General features: G+C 39.7%; 1 protein-coding gene across 3 annotated transcripts in view; it reads left to right on the top strand.

Annotated features, from left to right (window-relative positions):
- zgc:171572 (protein bicaudal D homolog 2) overlaps window positions 1-24,229 on the top strand; it is an 87,805-nt gene that overhangs the window by 25,683 nt on the left and 37,893 nt on the right. For all 3 annotated transcript variants that reach the window (XR_010966089.1, XM_067998733.1, XM_067998732.1), the window contains exon 2: window positions 3,125-3,337. Coding sequence is in view for 2 of the 3 variants with exons in the window: in XM_067998733.1 (XP_067854834.1) it covers window positions 3,125-3,337 (213 nt within the window). In the remaining variant the exon portion in view is untranslated. The remainder of the gene's footprint in view (window positions 1-3,124; window positions 3,338-24,229) is intronic.

Raw genomic sequence — 24,229 nt, 5'->3', positions numbered from 1 at the left:
CAAGTATGTTACCAATAGATGATTATAAATTTTATTAAGTTAATGTCACAATTTCATCAGTTCTATGTAAATTTATACACTACCAGATGTTCAATAGGAAAATGTCATTATTTACAGTGACAATATTGGTAAAATTCAGACAGTTTTATCTTGTAATCTGAATGTTTTAAAACTTATTTTTTCTTAAGACATCCTCCCCCTACCCCCAGGGTAGGCAGGACAGTCCTTGGTTTTGTACATGCCTCCAAGGTAACTTATGGCTGGCTAACAAGAAGTGAAATTCAGGCAGGATGAGCTGATCTCAGTCTACTCCCAAGCAGGAATTCCACCTATTATGTTTCCAGCTGTTGGTAAAGTTTGCAATAAAGTGCAGATTTTTATGCCAAAAAAGTCAATTGTATGGATAAACAAGATAACTAATTTGAGTACTGATAGAAGCTGTTTATTGCATGAGTTGTTAAGTTTATAGTTGACATTTGCTCATTATTACTCCTGTATTGACATTGATAAAATGAAGGATATGAAGTTTAAAGCTGATTCAGGGGTTGATTTAATAAGGTTTCTCTTTTCCTGTTTCACAATGCTATCAAACTTACAAGCATCTTCAATTTCATGGCTTATGTGACCTAGAAATGTATAAATGGACTTTTTCAAAGAAATCCTGCTGACATATGTGTACATGCATCAGGAAAAGGGGAGAATTTGTGGAACAGAATAAATTGTTTTGAAGAACTTGTACCAAAGTGCATCACAGGTCTTTTCAATAATCAGGACCACACCAGCTCCTGTGAGAAGGACTCCCTTCACCTGGTGGACGACTTTGAGATTGACTGACTTGAATTGCAGTTGATGTGTTGGATATAGCAGCATAGTCTAGTGCTTAAAGTATCCTAAATTAAAGTGATCTCTCCAAGAAATATAATTTAGAAATATTTTCCAATTGAGGTTTGAAATATTCGTCTTTCAAAAGAAACATGACCTATAGGTTTGAAACACAGCTGATAGGTGCTCTAATTTGAACAGATGGTTGCGTGCTCTGCTTGAAACATGGTGATTTTTAATTTCCCATGAGGCCATCCTTGGGATCAGCCTGAAGTTTCAACCATTGATGCCGGTCCCTTGTTTCTGGGATAATCTTTATCTGTCATGATTGTGATTGAATGAAGTATTGAATGTCAGTCTGGTCATAAGATGGTGCACAGCGTATCATTGATTCAGTGGCATGTTTCCAAAGATGTTTCATTGGCCATGAAGAGTATCTGCATTTTTCTACTTTAGCTTTGAAACATTATAAGCAAATACAGAAAGAAAATTATTTTCCCTGTGCCTTGGTTGTCAATTCATTTATCTAAATAGTAAAGTATGTAAATCCACAAGATTAAATCCTTCTCAGCCCTTTTGAGTGCAGTAGCATTCCTGTCTAATTTTTTGAAAGTTCTGAACAGATTTTTAAAATTCAAATTACTGTGACCAGAATCATGAAACCCATCTTTCTCTATTGTACCCTGTTAAGTTAGGCAATGGTTTAAGAAGAGTAGCAGATCTTCTGCGGTGTTGCTTTTGGTTTATTGGAGGATAGGGCAGGAGCACGATAGCATGCAATTTACAGTTTATTACTGTGTGTAATTGACTTTGTCCATTAAGGCCATAAAATTTGATTGCTGTGTCAGCAAATTCTGAAGTCAATTAGAGGGAAGTGCTATATAGACTAGGAAATCCCCAGCTGTTTCCTGATGGCAGAAGAAACAATCAGAAAATTAGTGGGTTTCTTTTTTAAAAAAAAACTGTATAGCTAGATAGTAATTATATTAAAAGTCCTGTAACACTATCCTGTCACATCATGTATTTCCATTATGCTTGATCTAACCTATTCACTGTATATGTATTTACCTCATAGCTCCATCTCCAAGGTATGTGGCTCCATACACTTAACCACCATACTTCAATTTGTTGGCTCGAGCTGGATTCACTCCACTCCTTTTGATACAGCCGGATCCCTACCCTGATGGTGACCCAAACACAGACTTGCAGCCCAGACCAGATCCCACTTCCCAGCCTCGTCCTCAGCGCAATCATCTTCAGCTGCTTCATCAGTGATCTTCCCTCCATCATAAGATCAGGAATAGAGCTGTTTGCTGATGATTCCATAGTATTTAGCTCCAATCACAATTCCTCCCATAATGAAGCAGCCCATGCCAGCCTACAACAGGATCTGAATAATATCTAGGCTTGGTTGACCAGTGATAGGTAATATTGACACCACATAAGCACTAGATAATGACCATCTCGAACAAGAGAAGGCTAGCCATCTCCCCTTCACCGTCACTCATGCCACCGTCATCGAGTCCCCGAACATCAACATCTCAGGTTACTAGTTACATTGAGTCTACAGCACAGAAACAGGTGATTCGGCCCAACTGGTCTATGCTGGCGTTTATGCTCCACGCCGAGCCCACCTCCCCTCCCTCCCTACTTCATCTATCCCTACAAAATTGGCAGTTGCAGGACTTGCTGTTCACTTGTTCTGTGCAGGTTCCCATTAAGGGAAACTTGGTGTTGGTTTTTCCATTTTATGGAATTCTTTTGCAGTTTAATTTTGTGGAAATAATTTTGTGCAAAATTTTTAATTGGGATTCTTCGGGTCTCTTACCTGACGTATTTGTGCATTCTGTGTTATTTCACTTTTGTTTGCACTTTTTGCTGCATCGCTTTTCAAAAGGAAGAATCAATCCTGCATTTAAAGTCTTCAGATGTGTATAATAGCAGGAATTTTACATGACCTATAATACTTGTGCTTCTCCATGCTTGTAGTTAAAACTAGAGAAGGCTAAGTAAATGAACTGCAAAGATGGTGGACTTTGAGAAAAAATATCGTTCCGCTAACGTAATCGATTTTACAAAACTGAAATTGAAGTGTTTTTCACAATTGGAGAAATGTATTTTGAATGTTGTTCATAATTTTGGAGTGTTTTTAAATTGGCTTGTAATGCAGTACAATCTTTGTAATTAACCATTCTATACTCTGTCTATAAGATGTATGTTTAATTATGTGATTGTCTAACTGGATGCAACTTGCATTTCAGTTCCCCCAAGCTCATTACCTTGTGTTTTATTCTTCCTCTAGGCTTTTGGTCAGGCATATAGCAACCACAAGAAGGTAGCAGCTGATGGAGAGAGCCGTGAGGAGTCATTGATTCAGGAGTCAGCTTCTAAAGAGGCATATTATGTGAGGAAGATTCTGGAGCTACAAACAGAACTGAAACAGATGAAAAATGTGCTCGCCAATGCCCAGTCTGAAAACGACCATCTAGCTTCAATCACACAGCAGCTAAAAGAGGTAACAAAAAAGAACTGAGCTATTGAGAAATCAATTTTTCAACTTTATTCATTTGAATAATTTTCTGTACAACTTTATTTGTCCTATTTTCATTTATTTTCTCACCCCCTTGAGTCTTTTATTGGTATGCACCATTTTTCAGCTAAGAGGACAAAGTAGGTCAGTGTCATGCAAACCAAGAAAGCCCCAGATTCGATTCTTGACTTCTGCTATGTTAACTGATCTCAGAGGTGGCAGTGAAAGCACTACAGATAGCCTCAATATCCCTTGGCTTTGGAGAGGAAAAAATGAAGTGTTTCCCTTCCTGATTACTATCCAGAAACCACTTCTAGAAGTGTGAATGTATGGACCAGAGGACTGAATCAGCTACAGTATGGTCGAATAGCCCAATGATGCTGTTCAGGCTTGGATTAAATAGCAAATGCTGCTTGCTATGGTACTCTACCACAGCATGAGCTACTGCCTTCGGAATAGGATAGATAAGGGGAGAAAATTGGAAGGTGGGACCTGGAAGACGGAAAATGTATTAAGCATGAATATTGAAAAAAGAGTGAGCAGAATGAAAAACCATTTAAAGGCAATAGTTTCATATTTTTGAAGGAGTTTATGTATTTGTAATGTACAGTAGAATGAAATACTATAAATTGACATTTCCAGTGAAATCATAATGTGCTATTAACTTTAGAATCAGCTTAAGAATTAGTGATTTTCCCATTTGTATAAACATGCATATTAAAATTTGAAGGAAATATCAAGAAATCAGCATACTTTCAGGAGTTAAACTTCTAAATAAGAAGCCATTATGCCTGTTCCCTGGCAAACTTAAGTTTATCTACATGGGTAAAAGCTGACTCAGAAAATAAAACATTTGTGCCAAAAGATAATTTTTGACACTGGCTCTTAATAAGCTCTTATTATGTACCTGATGCATGTTTTGTTTTGCATATAATTGTGCCTGCTTTAACTAGTTGACCTGTTCAATATTTTTAAGTTCATCTTCACAATAACTGCACATATATTAATGCTTTCATGAATTATTTCATGTTCTTCACACACAGATATGAGAATGTGTAAAGCATGGCCCCAAACAGTCATACATGAGAAATCACTTGACATGTTGGCGGAAAGTAGATACTTATTGGGAAGTCAGCAGGGAAATGGAATTAAAACAATAGAGCTGCCATGGCTAACAAAAATAGCGGGCTTAATGGCCTGAATAGCCTACTCCTGTTCGTATTTGTTCTTTGATTGCCAGCAAGCATGCAAAAGACTAAAGTATACTGAAGAGAGGATTGTATTTTTACTGCAGATAAATGAGCCAATCCATTGAGAAAAATGTGTCTACTGGAGAACTTGTGAAAAGTTGTTTATTTTTTGTTTCTTGTTGAGCCATTACTTGCATTTTTCACTCTTTCCTCTGACACTGCCCTCTCCTATAGTCTCCTATGCCATCTATCAACGTTGACCAACTGAGCAGGCAGATCGTAAACTAGCTCCAGCTCCAGGCCTCTGCCAGTGCTTTCTGACTCAATTATTAGGTATACAAGAACAGTCTGGAAATGATTGTTCCTGCATATCTTTTTTGCTTCCGTGCTTCAGGTTGATGCCTTTACACAGTGCATGACAGCCACGGCTGGAACCAGAAATTCAACATAGAGGATTGCAGGCAATAAATCGTTTCCCATAAACTGGCACAACTTGAGCTCCAGTGCACTGTTGGTGTCACTGTGTCCTAGTTTGTGGATTCTGGATATACTTACTCTTTGGATTGACCAGAACTGTGACTGTTTCAAAAAGAAACAATGTAGAAAACAACTTATATTTATATGCACCTTTAACACAGAAAACTGTCCAAATGTGCTTTAGAGGCATAAGGAAAATGGGTTTTGAACCAAACAAAGAGATTAGGATGGATGACCAAAAACTTGGTCAAATAGATGGGCTGTAAGGGGGCCTTAAGGGATAGGAAGATGCGGAGGGATTTAGGGAAGAAACTCCAGAGAGTGGGACCTAGGCTAAAGGCACAGCTGCCAATGGCGGAGGAATGGAGAGTGTGGGAGGGGGTATAGGGCGGGAAGAGGTTAGAGATGGGGGAGGAGGGAAGGCCATTGAGGGATTTAAACATGGATGGTGATTTTAAATTGTTGGGGATTGGTAGCCAAATGTAGGTCATTGTGGAAAAGTGTGATTGGCGGGCGTGACTTGGTGTGAGATAGAATATGGATGAGCTGAAGTATTTGGGGGTTTGAGGATGGCGGAGCATTGGAGTAATCAAGTCTGAAAGTGAGAAAAGCATGAATGAACTTTTCAGTGGCAGGTGGGCTAAGGTAGTGATGGAGATGGGCATTTTTGCAAAGATGGAAGTAGATGGAATGTGACGGAGAGGATATGAGGTTGGAAGCTCAGCTCAGGGTTGACCAGGATACTGAGATTGTGAACAGTCCAGTTCAGCATGAGACAATTCCCATGGTTTGCCAAAATTAGGTAAATTCTTTTCTGCTTTTAATAAATATCTCTAAAATAGTTGAGAAATGCGACATTAGAAGGTACATTTGGAACCTACATACTTGTTGTTTGCTAGTTTTATTGGGTTGAACAGTTGTCATTACTTTTTCCCTGATTGTGGTGTGGTGACATTCAATGCCTGCAACTGGATCCAGCTTTCTCAAGCAATGGAAATTATAAGCATCTGTGACACATTCTATTACATATGCAAAAGGAATGCTCTCCAAAATCAGTGGGTGTAAGTTTTGTACTTTTTTACTGTATGATCATTGGCTACCCTCTTTTGCCATAGATATAAACATGCATCCTGCCGTGAAACCTAAATAGGCTGTTGTGTGACACAGTATTATCCACTTACATACAAATCTTTTTTTTAATATTCGTTCATGGGATGTGTGTGTCGCTGACCAGGCCAGCATTTATTGCCCATCCCTAATTGCCCTTGACAAGGTGGTGGTGAGCTGCCGCCTTGAACCGTTGCAGTCCGATATAGAACAATTCTTTTGCCTGGCTTAAATTTGTTTGCAACTTAGTATTCATGTACATATTCCTGTTACAAGCAAATCAAATTTGAATTAAAGAATAAAAGATAACCCTAACTATTTACTATGGAACTATTTCCATTCATCTTACCTTTGCCAAGCTGCTTATCACATGTCACCTGAAAAGCGAAGGTTGATGTCTGTGGGGCAGTTTTCATTCTTTGACATAAACCTTGCATTCTTGTTGTGCAGGCACCTTTCCATTGCTTCAAGGATCATCACATGGCTATTCCTATATTGAATCCAGTTACTGGATTTTCCTTATAAGACCATGAACTTATTTTGGCTCTGCTAGTCATGGCCCCTCCAGTTCAACTGCTCCAAGTTGCACTTCTGTGATACATGATGGCCTCCTTCCACCCAATGATGATTGTGTGTGAAATGGGCAGAGTATGAGAAGAAAATTCTGAGATACACAACATTTACAACAATTCTGTCCTGTATTTTTATGCATTATATATTGTACAAGTTAAATATAGGTGAAGGTTATTTAAAGCAGCACTTAAACAGAGTTTAGCTGCTTTGGGATTGCAGATGCCTTTCAAATGCTAAGATCAAAAATGAGAACAAATAACAACTTTTAATGATCTAGCCCTGCCTCCATTTCTGGTGTAACTGGTGTTGTCCATCTCCCCTTAAATCCTGAATTGCCCTTACAATAACTTAAGACTTCATGGGGATGATTTTCAACTGCTGCAGACTGTTTCTCGCCTGAAAAATAGGAGGCCAGTAGTGGAAAATGTAGGGGTGGGGGGGGTGGGCCTTGGCTATCCAAGGGGTGGCTGAGGAGTCATAGAGTTATAATGGATGCCGATGGCCCGCCAGATGCAATTTTCTGGTAGATCTATAAATGGGCACATAGCACGCCCGTTCGAAACAGGTTGGAAACTGCTTACGTATGCAAATTGACTGCAGGACCCCAATTACAATTTTCAGGTACAAATGCTTGGAGTGTGCCGTGCATAATTTGCCCATTTATACCAGGTGGTGGGTGTCCTAACCAGTGGTCTTTCAAGGAACTGCTGGAGGTCATTCCAAACATGGCCTGGAACGTATTTTGCGGGAATTTTTGTGGGGCCAGGAACAGCAGCAATGGCCCGCTGTTAGCTGCTGCGTCGGCTCCCCTCCCCCCTTTTTAGTGCTGACTTTTAGCTCGGCTTGCTGCTGGAACCACTACATTTTTTGCCTCCCGATGTGGCGAGCGGCCCACTAGTGCTCATTGAGCATTCAGCAGCTTGCTTGAATTATGCTGATGAGATCTGGACCTGAAAATGGTTCAGGCTCTTGATGTTTGCTTTGGGCTGGCGGCGTAGTGTAAGAATGTTCAAAAATAATTTTAGTTTCTCCTAATACACCTCACATATTATAACCATATAATAGCAAGGATCAAGGATCAAAGATACAGTTTTGAACATCTCAGAAGACTTATAATATGGTAATATTAGCTAAAACAAATTTTTGTTTTAGCTATCAAAATTAACTATCTCCACTGACCTAAAGTCCCTAGCTACAGGTTTGCTTTGCTGCTGCTCCCAGAGGAACTTCAATCCACAGTCATCCTAATCACATTATATTAAAAATCTAATGCTTACCATTCATTAAATTTATGAAGCAGATAAATTATTGACACTATCTTTTAGCATGTTTTGCACTTTCTGCAGTGCAGTTCATGATACCTGTGGATCTGAAGTAAACCTTTTTAGAGCAGTAAAAAACATGTATTTAGGTTTTTTTTCTCTTAGTGGCATTTGTCAGTTCTGTTTCCCCTTTTTGCTCCTATGGTTGTTCCAGATGTATCACACAATCAATGTGCATTAGTTTAAAGGTTCTCTGTGAAACTGTGTCCATTTCAGCTACCCAGCTAGCTTTCCCCTCTATTTAAGGAATTACTATGTATAGAGTCCAATTTCAGTATTTCTGGTCATTCCTTTTGAAAGGATTTCTGGGCAAATGAACCACAGAAGTAGCATTCTTTTTGTTCATCCCAGGAAACAACAATGAAACAATGTGTTTAGACAAGTTGGCTTTCTTTAGAAGGTGGCAGTTTGCCATTTTGACACTTGATCAAGATTTTTCTTCATTTATAAGTTAAATGTTCATTATAAACCCTTAATTCAGGGTTGTCTTGAAAATATATGATTTAACATTACAGCATTGGTGCTGTGCTTCTGTCACTTGGTGTTTTATTGTGCCTGCAGTTTGTTTCTATACATTTTAAGGGTTTTATTCCTTTTTTCTGAAGTATGATTCCTACCATTTAATGAAATTATAGAATCTTACAGCACAGAAGGAGGCCATTCAACCCATCATGCCTTTGAAAGAGCTATCCAATTAGTCCCCTGCTCTCTTGTTGCAATTTTTTCCCATGCCTACACTCATGCTGCGTTTCTTATGCTTCCTCTTCCTCTTTCATTTGGTAGGTGTCGATGTTCTGATGTTAGTAACACGAGATATACTTTGCAGCAGCAACAACAACTTGTATTTATATAGTGCCTTTAATGTAGAAAAACATCCTAAGGCGGTTCACAGAAGCGTAATCGGACAAAAATTGACACTGAGCCAAAGAAGGAGATATTAGGAGGGGTAACTTAAAGCTTGGTCGAAGAGATGTGTTTTAAGTGGAATCTTAAAGGAGAAGAGAGAGTTTTAGGGAGGGAATTCAGAGCTTAGACGCTTGAAGGCATGGCTGCCAATGGTGGAGAAAGGGGATTTTGGGATGCAGAATAGGCCAAACGTGAAGGAATGCAGAGTTCTTGGAGGGTTGTAGGGCACAGAGGTTAGAGAGAGAAGGAAAGACAAAGCCATTAAGGGATTTGAACACTAGAATGAGAACGTTAAATTTTGAGGTATTGGGGGTCTGGGAGCCAGAACATGGTTGATGGGTGACTGGGACTTGATGCAGGATAGGATATAGGCAGCAGAGTTTTGGATGAGTTTAAGTTTGTGGAGGATGGGAGGCTGACCAGGCGAACATTGGAATAGTCAAAGCTGGATATGACAAAGGTGTGGATGAGGTTTTCAACAGCAGATGGGCTGAGGCAGGGTGAAGACGGGTGATATTATGAGGTGGAAGTAGGTGATCTTTGTGATGGAGAGAATATAGAGTCAGTAGCTCAGCTCGGGGTCCAGCATGATCTCATCCCCCCCCCTATCTCTGTAACCTCCTCCAGCCCTACAACCCTCCGAGATCTCTGCGCTCCTCCAATTCTGGCCTCTTGCGCATCCCTGATTTTCACCGCTCCACCATTGGTGGCCGCACCTTCAGCTGCCTCGGCCATGAGTTTTGGAATTCCCTCCCTTGACCTCTCTGCTTCTCTACCTCTCTCCTTATTTAAGGCACTACTTAAAACCTACCTCTTTGACCAGGCCTTTGGTCACCTGTCCTAATATCTCTGTGGTTTGGTGTCAAATTTTGTTTGATAACGAAGCACCTTGGGACATTTTACCACATAAGGGTGCTATATAAATGCAAGTTGTTGTTGCGAACTGTCGGCTTCAACTTGAGACAGTGGCCAGGAATATGTAGATTTCTTCAGTTTTCTTTGTCAAAAAATAGCTATACAATACTGATTACTGACATTTTTGTTAATTGATTCTTTTTTTGCTAAGTTAAATTATTTGGGTGGCTATCGCGGGAAGGGAGGATGGAGTGGGGTTGCTAGGGAAGGAAGCTTCGTAAATAAACTTAGTGCAGCTTGAACTGTTGCTTTGAGGAGTACATTGTGAGATGGGAGTTGACTTGAAGGTGAATTGAGAAACATTAACAGTGCACTTACATGACCATGCTATCAGTAACAGCAGGTAAGGTAATTGCAGTGGCACAGCCTGTGTTCTAAAAGATGAATGGCTGCCAATAAAACGATTTTGCGTTTGTACTTAATGCATCTCCCCCAAGCCATTGGCAGGTAAAAATAGTTGCAAATCTCAACATAAGTTCTCATGATGGTATATGCACATTTGTTTTGCTATTCCACCTGCTGTGAAACCCACACACCTTCTTGAAGCAATTATGCAATATAAATGTTGCGCAAGATGCTGTAATTGGTCCTGTTAGGATTAGCTGTTAAAACTCTTCGGTTCATTGACAATTGGTGTTAAATTCTATTGTTGTTTGGTGTACTTGATTGGATTTGTTGGATGTACTCTAAAGTGCTAGTATTAATTACTTTGTCTTAATAGAGAAGCAGCTTTCTTTTTCTCCTAGTATGCTTGGTTACCAAGCTCCATGGGCACACCGTTCTATTTTCTTGTAGAAACCCTTAATTAACCACCAGCTGTGGAGTGGTAAGGCTATTGTAATGGATTTCATGTTCTACTCTGATTTTGAACTTTCTTGCCTTGCCTGGCAGATATTTGACTCAGATTTTCTTGGGGTAAATATTAACTGATTACATTTCTACTGAAAACCGTTCCATTATTACAGGTACTAATTTACTGTACTTAAAAATCCTGTTTCAGTTGGAAAGCCAACTTGCTAATGACTGCATGTGTCTGATCCTGTTGAATATTGGGAGTTGAAATTTCTTTTAAAATATCTGTCGGATGTATCTGAAGTCATCTTTCCACGGTTTTGGTGTTAAACAGATTGCTGAATCAAGGCAGTTATGATGGTAAACAGTGTTGATTTGACATGGTGGAATATTATTTAAAGAATACATCTTTACAGAAAACTAACTGAGCAATATCTATTTGGGGATATAGCCTGTAATTTTGATTTGGACAGATGTTAAACAATCCATATAATTCAATGTATTGGAAGTGAATATATTTTATCATGTTTAGTCATTTGTTTAGATATTCAGATATTCAAACAACTTGTCAAAAGATGTTTTTTTTTACAAATTAAAATCGATAACTAGACAGCACAGCTGTCTGGTTAGATATTTGCCTTGAAGCTGAGAAATAAAACCTGAAATCATTTTAATTCAGATCATTTAGTTAGGCTGGAGAAGAAGCTCTCATAGTTAACAGTGATGCCAGCAAAAGGAATTCCCCCTCACACTTCAGCTGTATACACTAACAAATAATACAGGCTGGAGTATATTTGAAGGATGTAACATATTTTGGTTTGATAACATCGATGAACCGCTTGATCTTAGGCTACTGCTTAAACCACAAGACTAACATTGCAAAGTATCATAAAATCAGGATATGAACTAAAACTGCTTTCCCCAAGGAGCAAAATAGTTCTCCCTTAGAAAATACAAAATTCTGCTAATCATGAACAGCTGGATTTTGCTTTGTTTACGACAGGACTTGAGGGGTTCCTTTTGCATATCAGTATTGGGAAATTATTTTCTTTAAGACCAAACAGTGTGTTTTCATCTTCTGACAAGGTTTTCTTTGCTGCAGGCTTGACTTGCTAACTATTCAATTTTCTGTTTCAGATCATTTTTTAAAATTAGTGACTTCCAGTTAAATCTAATCTGTGACATATTCCATAGGATAATATCCACATTGAGTAGCTTCTTCACAACCTGTAGTAGCAAATATTTTGTTTTATTATTTTCTCTCCTGCCATGTTGGTGAGTGTCTACGGATCAGTCTCTGGAAATGTAAAAAAAAAGCACTTGGTTCCTGCAGATCCAAATCTGCAGTACTGTGCAGATTTACCAAATGCTATGAGGGCTTAAAGGGTTAAATTATGAGAACAGGTTGCATTAACTTGGGTTGTATTCTCCTCAGTTTAGAAGGTTGAAGTGTGATCTAATTGCAGTATTTAAAATGATAAAAGGGTTCAATAGAAAAGATACACAGAAGCTATTTCCTCTGGCGGAGGAATCCAGAACAAGGGGACACAATCTTAAAATTAGAGCTAGGATATTCAGGCCCCAAATCAGGAAGCACTTTTTCACCCAAAGGGTAGTGGAAATGTGGAATTCTCTTTCCACCGCCACCACCACCCCCCCCCGCCAAAAAAAAAGCTGTGAATGCTGGGTCATTTGAAATTTTCAATCGGAAGATCATATTGTAGACTATTTGCAACCAAACTCAATATTTCGAAGATGGCTTTGAAACCTGCAAAATTACAGTGGGTGTGTTTCTTGATCTGTGGGTTGCTTACGACTCTATGAACCACCATGCATTTCACTAAAACTGGCAAGAATTTTAAGAAATAGCAAGATATTCGGCATTTCTTTGTTGAAATGGACGGTCAGGAAAGTCAGTGGCATACTCAACAGCATGGGTTGCCCCAAAGCTCAATGCTAGCAGCCCTGCTGATTATTGTCTACACAAATGATCAACCAGGATTCCCTGACATGCAAAGATTCATCTATATGTATGATTTCTGCATTGCCACCTAATTGGAAAGATTTGATGATATTCACCGCTTCTGGGCTGACTCCCTGAATGTACTTGGGGAATACTATTGCACATGGTGTCTGAATGTCAACCCTTGTGCAAGACAAAGTGTGCGCCTTCCACCTGAAACACAGTCAGGCCAAGCAAAAACTCCAGCAATATGAGTATCCAATGTATCTTGGGATCACATTAGGCTGAACATTAACATTCAAAGAACACATCAAGAAGCTGAAAAAAAGTGTACTCCAGAAATTAGCCAGCACTCAAAACACGCCAAGCAACTAGTCTTGCCTTGTGATAGTCAATTGTAGAGTACTGTGCCCTAGTATGGTCACGCTCTACCCATGCATACAAAATTGATACTGAAGTCAATAAATCCTGTAGGATCATCACAGAGACTTTGAAACAGATTCCCAGATCGTTGTGGGGATTGCACCACCATCGGTGAGGTGGAATCCCTTCAGTGAAAAGGAGATACAAACATAGGTGTATGATCCAAGACACTATTTGCACAGACACATTTCACCACCCAAGAGTCTGAAGTCCAGAAAGAGCTTTGCTTTTGAAAATGCCTTACCCTAAAATTCTACTTTGGAAGGCTGCAGATTTAAAAGAACAAAATGATGGGAAATCCTGATAATCTGGGAGAACTTGGTTCCTTCAGAACAACTCTTACCAGGCACTGAGCTCAAACGAAAACACTTGTTTATCCTAAATGGAGCAAGAGCTGGGATGGCAAAGTCTGGTGACAATATAACCAAGCAGAAGCTGAGATATGATCCAAAATGTTAATATGGGGAGCCTAGGCAAACACTGGAGCACTGTCTGATGCAGTGCACCCTGTTAACATCCTGTACTCCTGAGGAATTATTTGAGATAAATGACAACATTTGATCCTGGCTGCCGTTTTGGAGCGACAAACTTTGATAACGTTGACTGAGTTATTGGCTAAGTATTGGGCCTGATCTTGAATATTTGTCAGTACCATCCCTTGCCAACATTCTGTGCTAATAATCCTAAATCCATTTAGAAGTATTTTGATCAGCATTTCATTGGAACATGATTGTATAACAATTATAACTTGTGTAGCAAGGGTACAGTCTCTTTATTAACATTTGTTACACATTTGAGAAATGTGTAAATCTCAATAATTATTGAATGTTCAATGAATTGAGATTATGGACCAGATTTTGCTGTCGAAATAATGGTACGGCTAATGGCGCTTGCAGTTATTCATGCATAAATGGTACAGCAACTTCAAGTGAGGGGCAGATGCACAGTTAAATGCCAATATCCGAAAGTTGGTGTCAGAGTTGCTGTGTGCCTCACCATTGACATGCGTTGAATGTCGTGAAGCTGCTGTATTTGCGCGGTAGATACTAAACTAAACCCTCCGCAGATATTTAAGGCTAGTAATTACAAGCCTAAGTATTGACTGCCTATCAACCTCTCTGGCATCGAAAATGAACTATTATAAGTGTGGAATCTCATTCCTTCAGGTTGTGAATTGTATTAGGAGATTTTAAAAATGTTTATCTTACTTTTCCTTTCTGTTTCTTTTCTCTCTCATTCCAATCTATCTTTCCCTCTCTTTATTTCTCTTTCTGTACCTGATTTGACATTGAATTCACCCTCTTTAATTCAGCCTCCTTCTTAATCCTTCTGCTGTTTATTTCCCCATCTTTAAATCTCATTGGTTAAGGAGTTACCCCGTTGGTTACCCCAGGTCCCAGATACCCTGTTCCCGCATTGCCCTGCTACAGCAAAATCTGGTCCATTATTTTTGAATATTTGCAACTGTTATTAGCTGAGCTGGAGTCCAAAGTCCTTTTTTTAAACTAAATGTGTGCCTTGTTTGCTTTCTAGTCTTGTTTAATTACATCTTGATTACCACATTTCAAATATTTTTGAAGTTTTTTTATTTCCTTATGAAATTTTGTATTCCTTTTAATAACTTTTATGAGAGTAGAGGCAGCTTTAGTACTCCCCAGTGAAAATTTGAGCTTTCTTTTCTCTCTGGAGGTGCTTGGCCACCATTTTGACAATTTCAGTCCATGCTTCAGGAAATTTATAACTTCACGATGGCACGATCAGGATCAGGACTCCTAGTACGTGGAAAGATGCGTATTGAAGAGCTGGCTGGGAAGTGGTGGTGTGATGCAAACGAATAGTTTATTTAATGCTCAGAGTAACATTTCTCTTTTAATAAAGCTAATTATATTGACCTGAGCTAAATACTGTGAATTTAAAAGTTCTTTTAATTGGCAGTTTAGCATAGGAGAAACTGCTTTGCAAATCTGACTTAGAACAAAGTTACTGAGAGGTTGTCTGCGATCATTTTGGCTAATGAACTGCAATTCCCACCAACCAAGACAACATGATTCGTGGTAACCATACAATTGGTGTAAAAAAAAACACGTCACATTATTAGCATATCTGTGCAATAGTAGACAAATGCACATAATTACATTGTAAACCTACATAACTTGTTTATACACCAATATTTTAATGAAAAACCCCCATTGCAGAGCTTTTGGATTCTTCTTTCCTTGCTGCATGAGGAAACGTTATAAGTGCATGGAGCTTTGCTGTGTGCCAGTTTAATTTGTTACAGCTGTGACTACAGATGCATACCAGCTGTCTGTAAAAGAATTGTCTTTCAACTCTTAAATTCCAACCATACCCAACTGCCAAAAGCTTAAAAGAAAACTTTTTGGACTGCACAATTTGATTCCACCCCCTGGGTCTGGTTCCTTTTTATGTAGTTGAAAAGGGGGATTTTAAAAAAATGCCCACAGGGCAACAAACATCACGTACATTGCATGTTGGTGTTGTGCATTTTTTGATGCTTTGTTTTTTTTAAAAAAAGAGGAGCCATATCTACATAGATCCTCTAAAAACACTTCATCAGGCAGGCTAATGCCAACCTTATTTTTTTAAACCACATCAGATTTACTCAGAATCCAGAGTTCAAGGAAGCTGTAATTTGAATATTGCATTTTTGAAATTCTCCAAAAAGGTGTGACTGTGATTTTAATTTGACTTACAAATTTGATAGTGGCATATAAGGAACCACTTGGTTTTTGTATTTTGGGGTTGGTTTTGTTCTAGTTTACTACAATAAAGGAGGTAATAAAACACTAAAAATGTGTCTGCCCATTTTTTTACATTTTGTCTTCAGATTTCTCATACAATCTATGTTTTTCACTTAGACTGTCGCTGTGGTTATCATGGGTTATGATCATTATGAATACAGATCTGAGGTGAAACAAGCAACAAAAGTGCCAATAGGAAGAGCAAATTCATCGTCAAACACTTTGGCATTTATTGTTAAATTGGGTAGTAGTTTCAAAATACATTGCAAAAATGGGTAAAATCAATGTAAACCAAATTTTTGATTTCAGAGTTCATCATCTAAGTACCTGGGTATAACTTCAAGAAACACTTTTCCTTCTGAATGTTAGCTCTTTTTATCACCTCTTTTGGAGATGATGCCGCAAACTGAAATTGGGTTCCCTGGATGGCAGCAGCTCTTCAAGTTGCCATTATTTATGTATGAGCCTACATGATGTGTGCTGGTAGCATATTTGACTACCAGAGGAAAATTGCTGAGCTAACCTTGATCCTTGCCTGGCATATTCAGCGAGGTTCAGTGGTTAGCAATTGGGAGCACAGCCTCTGACTGATATTTTATGTTGTATAGTCCAAGGGCATTGAGGCTTTTCTATCACCTGGGTGAGGTGATTAATCGAACTAAAGAACAAAAAACATTCTGGGAGCAGTGAGAAACACTTTTTTAAAAAAAACCTTAATTTTTCTGCAATTACGATCAATAACCATGATACAAAAAGTTGCTGTTCCTGCTTTGTTTTTCACCATTAATAGGTTTTAAAAACAAGATTGTGCCCTGCATAGAAACATGTGTGGTGCAAAAAAAAGGGAGGGAAAGACTATAGTTTCATATTTCACTGGAAATTTAGTATCTGCATTGGTAAAAGTTACAGGACATTTGAATGCTATGTTGTGCTTTTCCTTGGGATTATTAATACAGTATCGGGATTCTGGTCAACTGACGGTAACATAGAAAATAGGAGCAGCAGGAGGCCATTCAGCCCTTCGAGCCTGCTCCGCCATTCAATATGATCATGACTGATCCTCTTTCTCAATACCATATTCCTGCTCTCTCCCCATACCCCTTGATGCCTTTTGTGTCTAGAAATCTATCTATCTCCTTCTTAAATATATTCAGTGACTTGGCCTCTACAGATGTGGTAGAGAATTCCACAGGTTCACCACCCTCTGAGTGAAGAAATTTCTCCTCATCCCAGTCCTAAATTTCCTACCCCGTATCCTGAGACTGTGACCCCTCGTTCTGAACCCCCCAGCCAGGGGAAACATCCTCCCTGCATCCAGTCTGTCCAGCCCTGTCAAAATTTTATATGTTTCAATGAGATCCCCCCCTCATTCTTCTAAACTCGAGTGAATACAGGCCGAGTCTACCCAATCTCTCCTCATACGACAGTCCTGCCATCCCAGGAATCAGTCTGGTGAACCTTCGCTGCACTCCCTCTAAGGTAAGTATATCCTTTCTTGGGTGAAGAGACCAAAACTGCACACAATATTGATACCATTAGAATCGTAGAATTATAGAATCTTACACCACAGAGGAGGCCATTCGGCCCATCGTGCCTGTGCTGGCTCTTTGAAAGAGCTGTCCAATTTATTCCCACACCCCAGCTTTTTCCCCATAACCCTGTAAATTCGCCCTCTTCAAGTACATGTCCAAATGCCTTTTGAAAGTTCCTATGGAATCTGATTCCACCACCCTTTTAGGTAATGCCTTCCAGATCTTTAACAGCCCTCAGTGAAAACATTTCTCCTCATTTCCCCTCTAGTTCTTTTGCCAATTATTTTAAATCTGTGACCTCTGGTTACTGACCCACTGCCAGAAGAAACAGTTTCTCCCAACTTGCTCTACCAAAACCCCTCATAATTTTAAATACCTCTATTAAGTTTACCCGTAACCTTCTCTGCTCTCAGGAAAACAATCCCATCTTCTTCAATCTCTCCACATAACTGAAGTCCTTCATCCCTGGTATCATTATGGTAAACCTCCTCTGTACCCTCTCTAAGGCCTTGACATCCTTCCCAAAGTGTGGTGCCCAGAATTGTACACAGTACTCCAGCTGAGGCCTAACCAGTGGTTTGTAACGGTTTAGCTGACTTCCTTGTTTTTGTATTCAGTGCCCCTACTTACAAAGCCAAGTATCCCATATGCTTTCTTAATCGCCTCATCAACTTGCGCTGCCACCTTCAAAGATTTGTGAATATGCCACCCCAGGTCCCCCTGCTCTTGTACCCCCTCTCAAAATAGTACTATTTAGATTGTACTACCTCTCCATGTTGTTCCTCCCAAAGTGCATCAGTTCACACTTATCTGCATTAAATTGCATCTGCCATGTGTCTGCCTATTTCACCAGTCTGCTACTATCCTGCTCACTATTTACTACATTGCCAAGTTTTGTGTCATCCACATACTTTGCAATTGTACTGCCTATACCCAAGTCCAGGTTTTGTGTGTGTATGTATATCTATCTATCTATCTATCTATCTAGATAGAGCGATAGATAGATATATTCAAGAAAAGCAATAGTCCTAATACCCGACCCCTGGGGGACCCTACTGCATACTTCTCTCCAGTCAGAAAAACAACCATTCACCACTACTCTACCTCCTATCCTGTAGCCAATCACGTACCCAACTTACCACCGTCCCTTCCTTTCCATGTGCTTCTATTTTTCAAATATGTCTGTTTATGTTATGTGGTTTATCAAATGCCTTTTGAAAACCCATATATACAACATCTACTGCACTACCTTCATCAACCCTCTCGGTTACTCCCTAAATAACTCGATCAGGTTAGTCAAACAAGTTTTGCCTTTAACAAATCCGTGCTGGCTGTCTCTTATTAACCCATGCTTCTCCAAGTGAAAATTAATTTAGTCCTTGACAATGGTCTTTAGTAGTTTTCCCACCACTAATGTTAGACTGATTGGCCTGTAGTTATCAGGTTTTATACCTCTCCCCTTTTTTGAATAGGGGTGTAACATTTGCAATCATCCAGTCCTCTGGCACCACTCATATCCAAGGAGAATTGAAAGATTGTGGTCAGAGCTTTCGCTATTTCCACCCTCAGCAAGCTAGGATGCATCCCATCTGGACCAGGTGACTTGTTTGAGTAATGCCAACCTATTTAGCACCTCTTTTCTATTTTTTTATCCCATCCAATATCTCTACTTCCCCCTCCTCTACTGCGACATTAACAGACAGATACAAAGTACTCATTCAGTACCTCAGTCATGGTTTCTGCCTCTACAAGAAGATTTCCTTTTTTGTCCCTAACCGGCCCCACCATTCTTTTAACTGTCCCTTTACTTTTTATATATTTATAAAAGATTTTTGGGTTCCCTTTCATCTTACCCACTAATCTTTTCTCATACTCTCTCTTTGCCCTTCTTACATCCTTTTTCAATTTCCCCCTGCACTCTCAGTATTCTGCCTGTCCACCTGTGCTAGATCCCTTCTCAAATAACTGAAATTGTCTTTCTTCCAGTTGGGTATTTTTCTTTGTCCCTTTCCATAACTACTTTAAACCCAATTATATTATGATCACTATCACCCATATGAAACACACTCCACTTGCCCTACTTCATTCCCCAGAACTAGATCCAGCACTGCTTCCTTCCTGGTTGGGCTTGAAACATACTGATGAAGAAAGTTCTCCTTTTCACATTTTAGGAATTGTCCTTGACACTTTTTTCCCCAGTCTATATGAGGGTAATTGAAATCCCCTACCAATAATGCTGTATTATTTTTACATTGCTCTAAAATTTGCCTACAGATTTGCTCCACACCTCCTTCTCATTATTTGGGGGTCTATAGTAAACACCCAGCAATGTAACAGCTCCTTTTGTATTATTTATCTCCAACCAAATAGATTCAGTCTTTGAACCTTCTGGTATATCGTCCCTCTGTAGAACTGTAATATTATCCTTGATCAATACTGCCACCGTCCCTTCTATCTTTTTTCCTTCCCTATCCCTCCTGAATACATTGTTGCAAGGAATGTTTAGTTCCCATTGCTGCCCATGTTTAAGCCAGATCTCCGTTATAGCCACTATATCATAACCCCATGTGGAAACTTGCGTCTGTAGCTCGTCAATCTTATTTGTAACGCTCCTCGCATTAACTCGTGCATTCCAACACCATGCGAGTCGGCTTTGCTTTTTTCTTCCATCTAATTCCTGCTCTTTCTACATTATTCTTTGATCTGTTGCTGTTTGTCCCTCCGAGTTTTCTGTGCACCTTGTCTCTCCTGTCTGCTGCTGCGTCCTGGTGCCCATTAACTAGCTGTTTTTTGTTTTATTATTAAGACTTTTATTTAACAGAAAAAAAACACGACTGACTTTTTCATTTGAAGTTCATTCTGCAAGTGTAAGATCAATAAAAGCAAAATTGTTGAATAGTATAGACCAAGCCAAAACTAGTACAGTTTGAGAGCCCTTATGTTGCATGATGAGGCATGTCTTAATTTAGATTTTTTTTTTGTATGATTTACCACTGTTTGTCACATTTATTGAACAAAAACATGTGTCCTGAATCCTTAGTTCAAAAGAAATTATTTGGTATAAAATGGATATAATTGATCTAAAACTATAGTAGCCCAGTTTACATGTGATCCACTGCAGAATCTTTCCTGTGTGCTGGAACATGAATTCAGACTTCTGAAAAAATTGGCAATAATACTTCAAATGATAATTGCAGATGCATCCTTTCATGTGCATTATAGATGTCAGGCTATTTTAATGAAAACCTGATATGATAACATCGTATGGCTAGGATGAAGTTTGTGATCCACATCAGTACACTGGCTAATCAGTTTTGTTCTCCTGTTACATAGAGTAGGAAGTTGCTAAAACTGAAACTTAAAAATGTTTTATTTAACTCTGATCTTGTCGGGTTTGACTAAGGATTTTACTCAATTGTGTAATTAAAATCGGTGTAAGAAAACTGATCTCTGTTTTGTGACTGCTGCAATATGTTCATTAGAAGATTGATGACCATTTTGAACCCTGGCAATGATGGTCACCGTCTCAAAAGAAATGAAACTGCAGTGACTTTGGATTTTTTTTTTCCTGTTTTGTATTCATATTTCGGATGCTTCAGTTTCAAGCTATTATGATCTTGTATTCCTGAATTTGTTTAAATTTAAATATCTCCCTAAATGTGTTAGAAGTAGCTTTCACAAAAAACTGTATGCATTCGAGTTGTAAATGTAAAATTATGGAAGTGTAGTTTTAAATGTACTTTTACTGTCTATAAAACTTGCACGCATGCACTGCATAGTTTGGTAATTCCAGCTAAAATAATTGTATCTAATGTGCCATTTCTGAAAGTGTTCGGAATAGAATAAATTCAAATTTATCATTTATGCCAGCTGTCCACATTTGGTACGGGTTGATGAGGACCGTTACTGTTTTGGGGGCCTGGTCTTGTTTGTGGATCAAGGAAGAGCAGGTCTCTCCCTGTCAACTGGGTGAGACATTGGAGGGGGTATCGCTGTGAACTGGGTCCAGATGGGTTGAATGATTCTGTGAACTGGACTGGGGAGGGGCGTGGTTGGAGGTGGGCAAGTGAATTCCAAGATTTTCGAGGGGAGCATGCCGATTATCTCTCTCCTTCCCCCTCTCCAAATTCCCTGGAAATGTACCACCAGTTGGCATAGGGAGCGGGGTGGGATAGCATCTTCTGAAAGAAGTGTGTATAATGCTAAATTTATTGCCTACAATCCTGACTGGAATGACCCAATGATCAATAAGATATGGTTTGATTTGCTATTGGACAACTTGTTTAAAAAAACAGTAATTCAAACTTTTTAAATCTGAGGCAGCTTCTATCGGAACTAATGCAGAAGTGGAAATGATCAACTGCATGATGTCTTTGTGATAGTGCATATCATTTTTTTTCCCCTCTAAGCGTGTGGTGCATTAATGCCTAATGCAAAATCAAATTAAGGTTATCATTACTTTGGAATGCTTGAGCAACAATCATATATTACACCAGCAAAAAAAAAGACAGCCAGACTGCACTTGGTTCAGTTGCAGATGTTGACCACATAACTCATGACCCCAGAGTGGATTTTATTACTTACTTACACCCTGCTGACAGAGCTGTCATTACCAGCAATCTTTCCGCCACCTGCGCTGTTGATTGAATTCAGATTCTCAGGTACAACCTGGCTGGATTGTTGATTCTTGACGCATGTTGCAATCTGGCTTGGCAACTTGCCCCACCTGCACTTACGAACAAACATCGCCAAGCCTCTGAAGCAGTGGACCAGGCAATCTACATTTCCCAAATCTTCTCTCTGCTCCAGGGTCAGTTGTGCCGCTCTCAACTTTTAGTGGTCCTCTCCATTGCTTCTGCTGCCCACGGTTTCTCCATTACGTCTTTCGCCCTGATTGGCCTCCTCACTGACCATAGACTTTTGTAACCTCACTTGCTGACCACAGTATTTTCCAACCCCAAGGGCCGATCCGGTACACACTGTCATTCCTGATCCTGCAACCTGAATGTGAATCTGTGCCCTCAGGCCAACTTTGGACCTCCCTGCTGAACGAGGAATCTCTGACTCCCAACCAGTCCCTGTTCCTGAATTCAAATTCTGCCACAGACTCTGTCCAACTTCTCCTAAGATGATGCCTAGTGATCTTTGCTATTAACTTCCATCCAAACTGTTGCTTTGCTGATGTAACCTTTTATGCTGCTGCTCCACTATCTGTGAATAGTGGCCACTGATCTGGACCGGAGCACTTCTGCCTCTTTACCTAATTCCACCTGGCCTCAGTCCTCTCCTTCCTTAACTACAGTTTCCCTTCATCCCCATTCTACTTTCCTTGCTCAGCTCTTTCCAATTAACTGCTCCATTGCCATCCAATTGCCCAACCCCACCCTACCTTATTCCCCTGCTGAACTCCTCTTGCTCCATTGCCCCAGGCTGTTGTCCTACTGGCCTGGCTCTTGAAGCAGAGGAAGGTTTTTTTGTCATGTCCAAAGTGATGTATGCCATCTGCTATGCTCTAGTAGTAATCCACTATCTTCCCCTCCACTATTTCATTCCCCTCTCCCAGCACGTCCCATGCCCACTTCATTTCTCTGGAGCTAATATCCTAAACCACCTCTCTATTGCATTCATCTCCATAAAACCCCTTTCCCGTCACTATCATGTTTTGTGATCTTTTGACCATTATCCACAAAAAAGAGTTGGAAAAAAGTTATTTAAATTTTTTTTTACAAGCATAGTGACTTTAAAAAAAATGTCTGAAAGGGTGGGTGGTTGAGATATCACTATTGATTTCTCATTGTAAATAATCAATTTGCTAGACTATCTTGCCAATCGAAAAGCATCTTTCAAACTATTGTGTTGGGAAGCTTTCTGGCTGTGAACAGTGAGTGATGAAACAGGCAGTGACTGAGGTTTTCGAAACTGCTGCAGTTAGTATAGACTGCAAGAAAGTTGGATTATAGAGAGAATAGTCAAATTATCTTAAGTCGAGTAAGATGACTGATGTGGGGAAATGTAAGGTGTTCTTTATTTTGCATCACGTTACGATAAGTTGTATTGTTCAAATTAGTGAGTCTGATCATAATTGTTCTGTCTGTATGTTCGCTTACTGTGCATAAGGCAGATGATCAATTAGCATCAAGCCTCGCCTGACTTAAGTGTTTGCTTGGTCTACCTTCTAACACCACTGATCACGAGAAGGTATCTATGGCACATCCAAAATCTGTAATGGTGACCCGCAAATGAACTTTGGCCACTGTCCAGCCCTGCCTTGACCTGTAAAACGTATGTTCACTCTTGAACAAGACTTTCGCCATCCCTGATCTTTTGGAGGATCACAGCAACATCCAGGGTCTGATTACAATCTCCCTCACTGCTAGTAACTCCTTGTTCCTCACAGAGGCAGTCCCTTCTGGCTTCACTTTCCTGACGTGCAAAGCCCAAACTGCCACAGAGTGGTGTGGCATTCCCACTTTGGCCTATTTCTTTAGCTGCTTCTCCATATTTGAACATCTCGCCCACTCCAATTCTCTCAATTAGGATCCTTTTTGACTGACCTCCTAGAACTTAGCCACCTTATTCATCAAAATGTCTGATCATAACCTCTACAATCGGTTTGTTTCCACTTTTGAAGCCCTCCTCCCCTGGGATCTTGGACCATCTCCCACCATTACTGCTGCCCAAGTATAACAACCACCTCTGTGGCTTCGAATCTGCAGACTGTGAGCTTGAGTGCACTTGGCAAATGACCACCCTGGATGTCCTGCACTATATTTGACTGCATTATCTCGAGTTGTACTGTCACACCCTCTCCCTTGCCAAAACCATTTACTACTTCAAGATCATTCTGAAGTGATCACCTCCAGCATCCTCTTCACAACACGCCACCACTCCTCCATTGTTTTATCCTCCAAATGT

Source organism: Heptranchias perlo, chromosome 17 (assembly GCF_035084215.1).
Source record: "Heptranchias perlo isolate sHepPer1 chromosome 17, sHepPer1.hap1, whole genome shotgun sequence".
NCBI classification, from domain to species: Eukaryota; Metazoa; Chordata; class Chondrichthyes; order Hexanchiformes; family Hexanchidae; genus Heptranchias; species Heptranchias perlo.
This window is presented reverse-complemented; position numbering and strand designations above follow the sequence as displayed.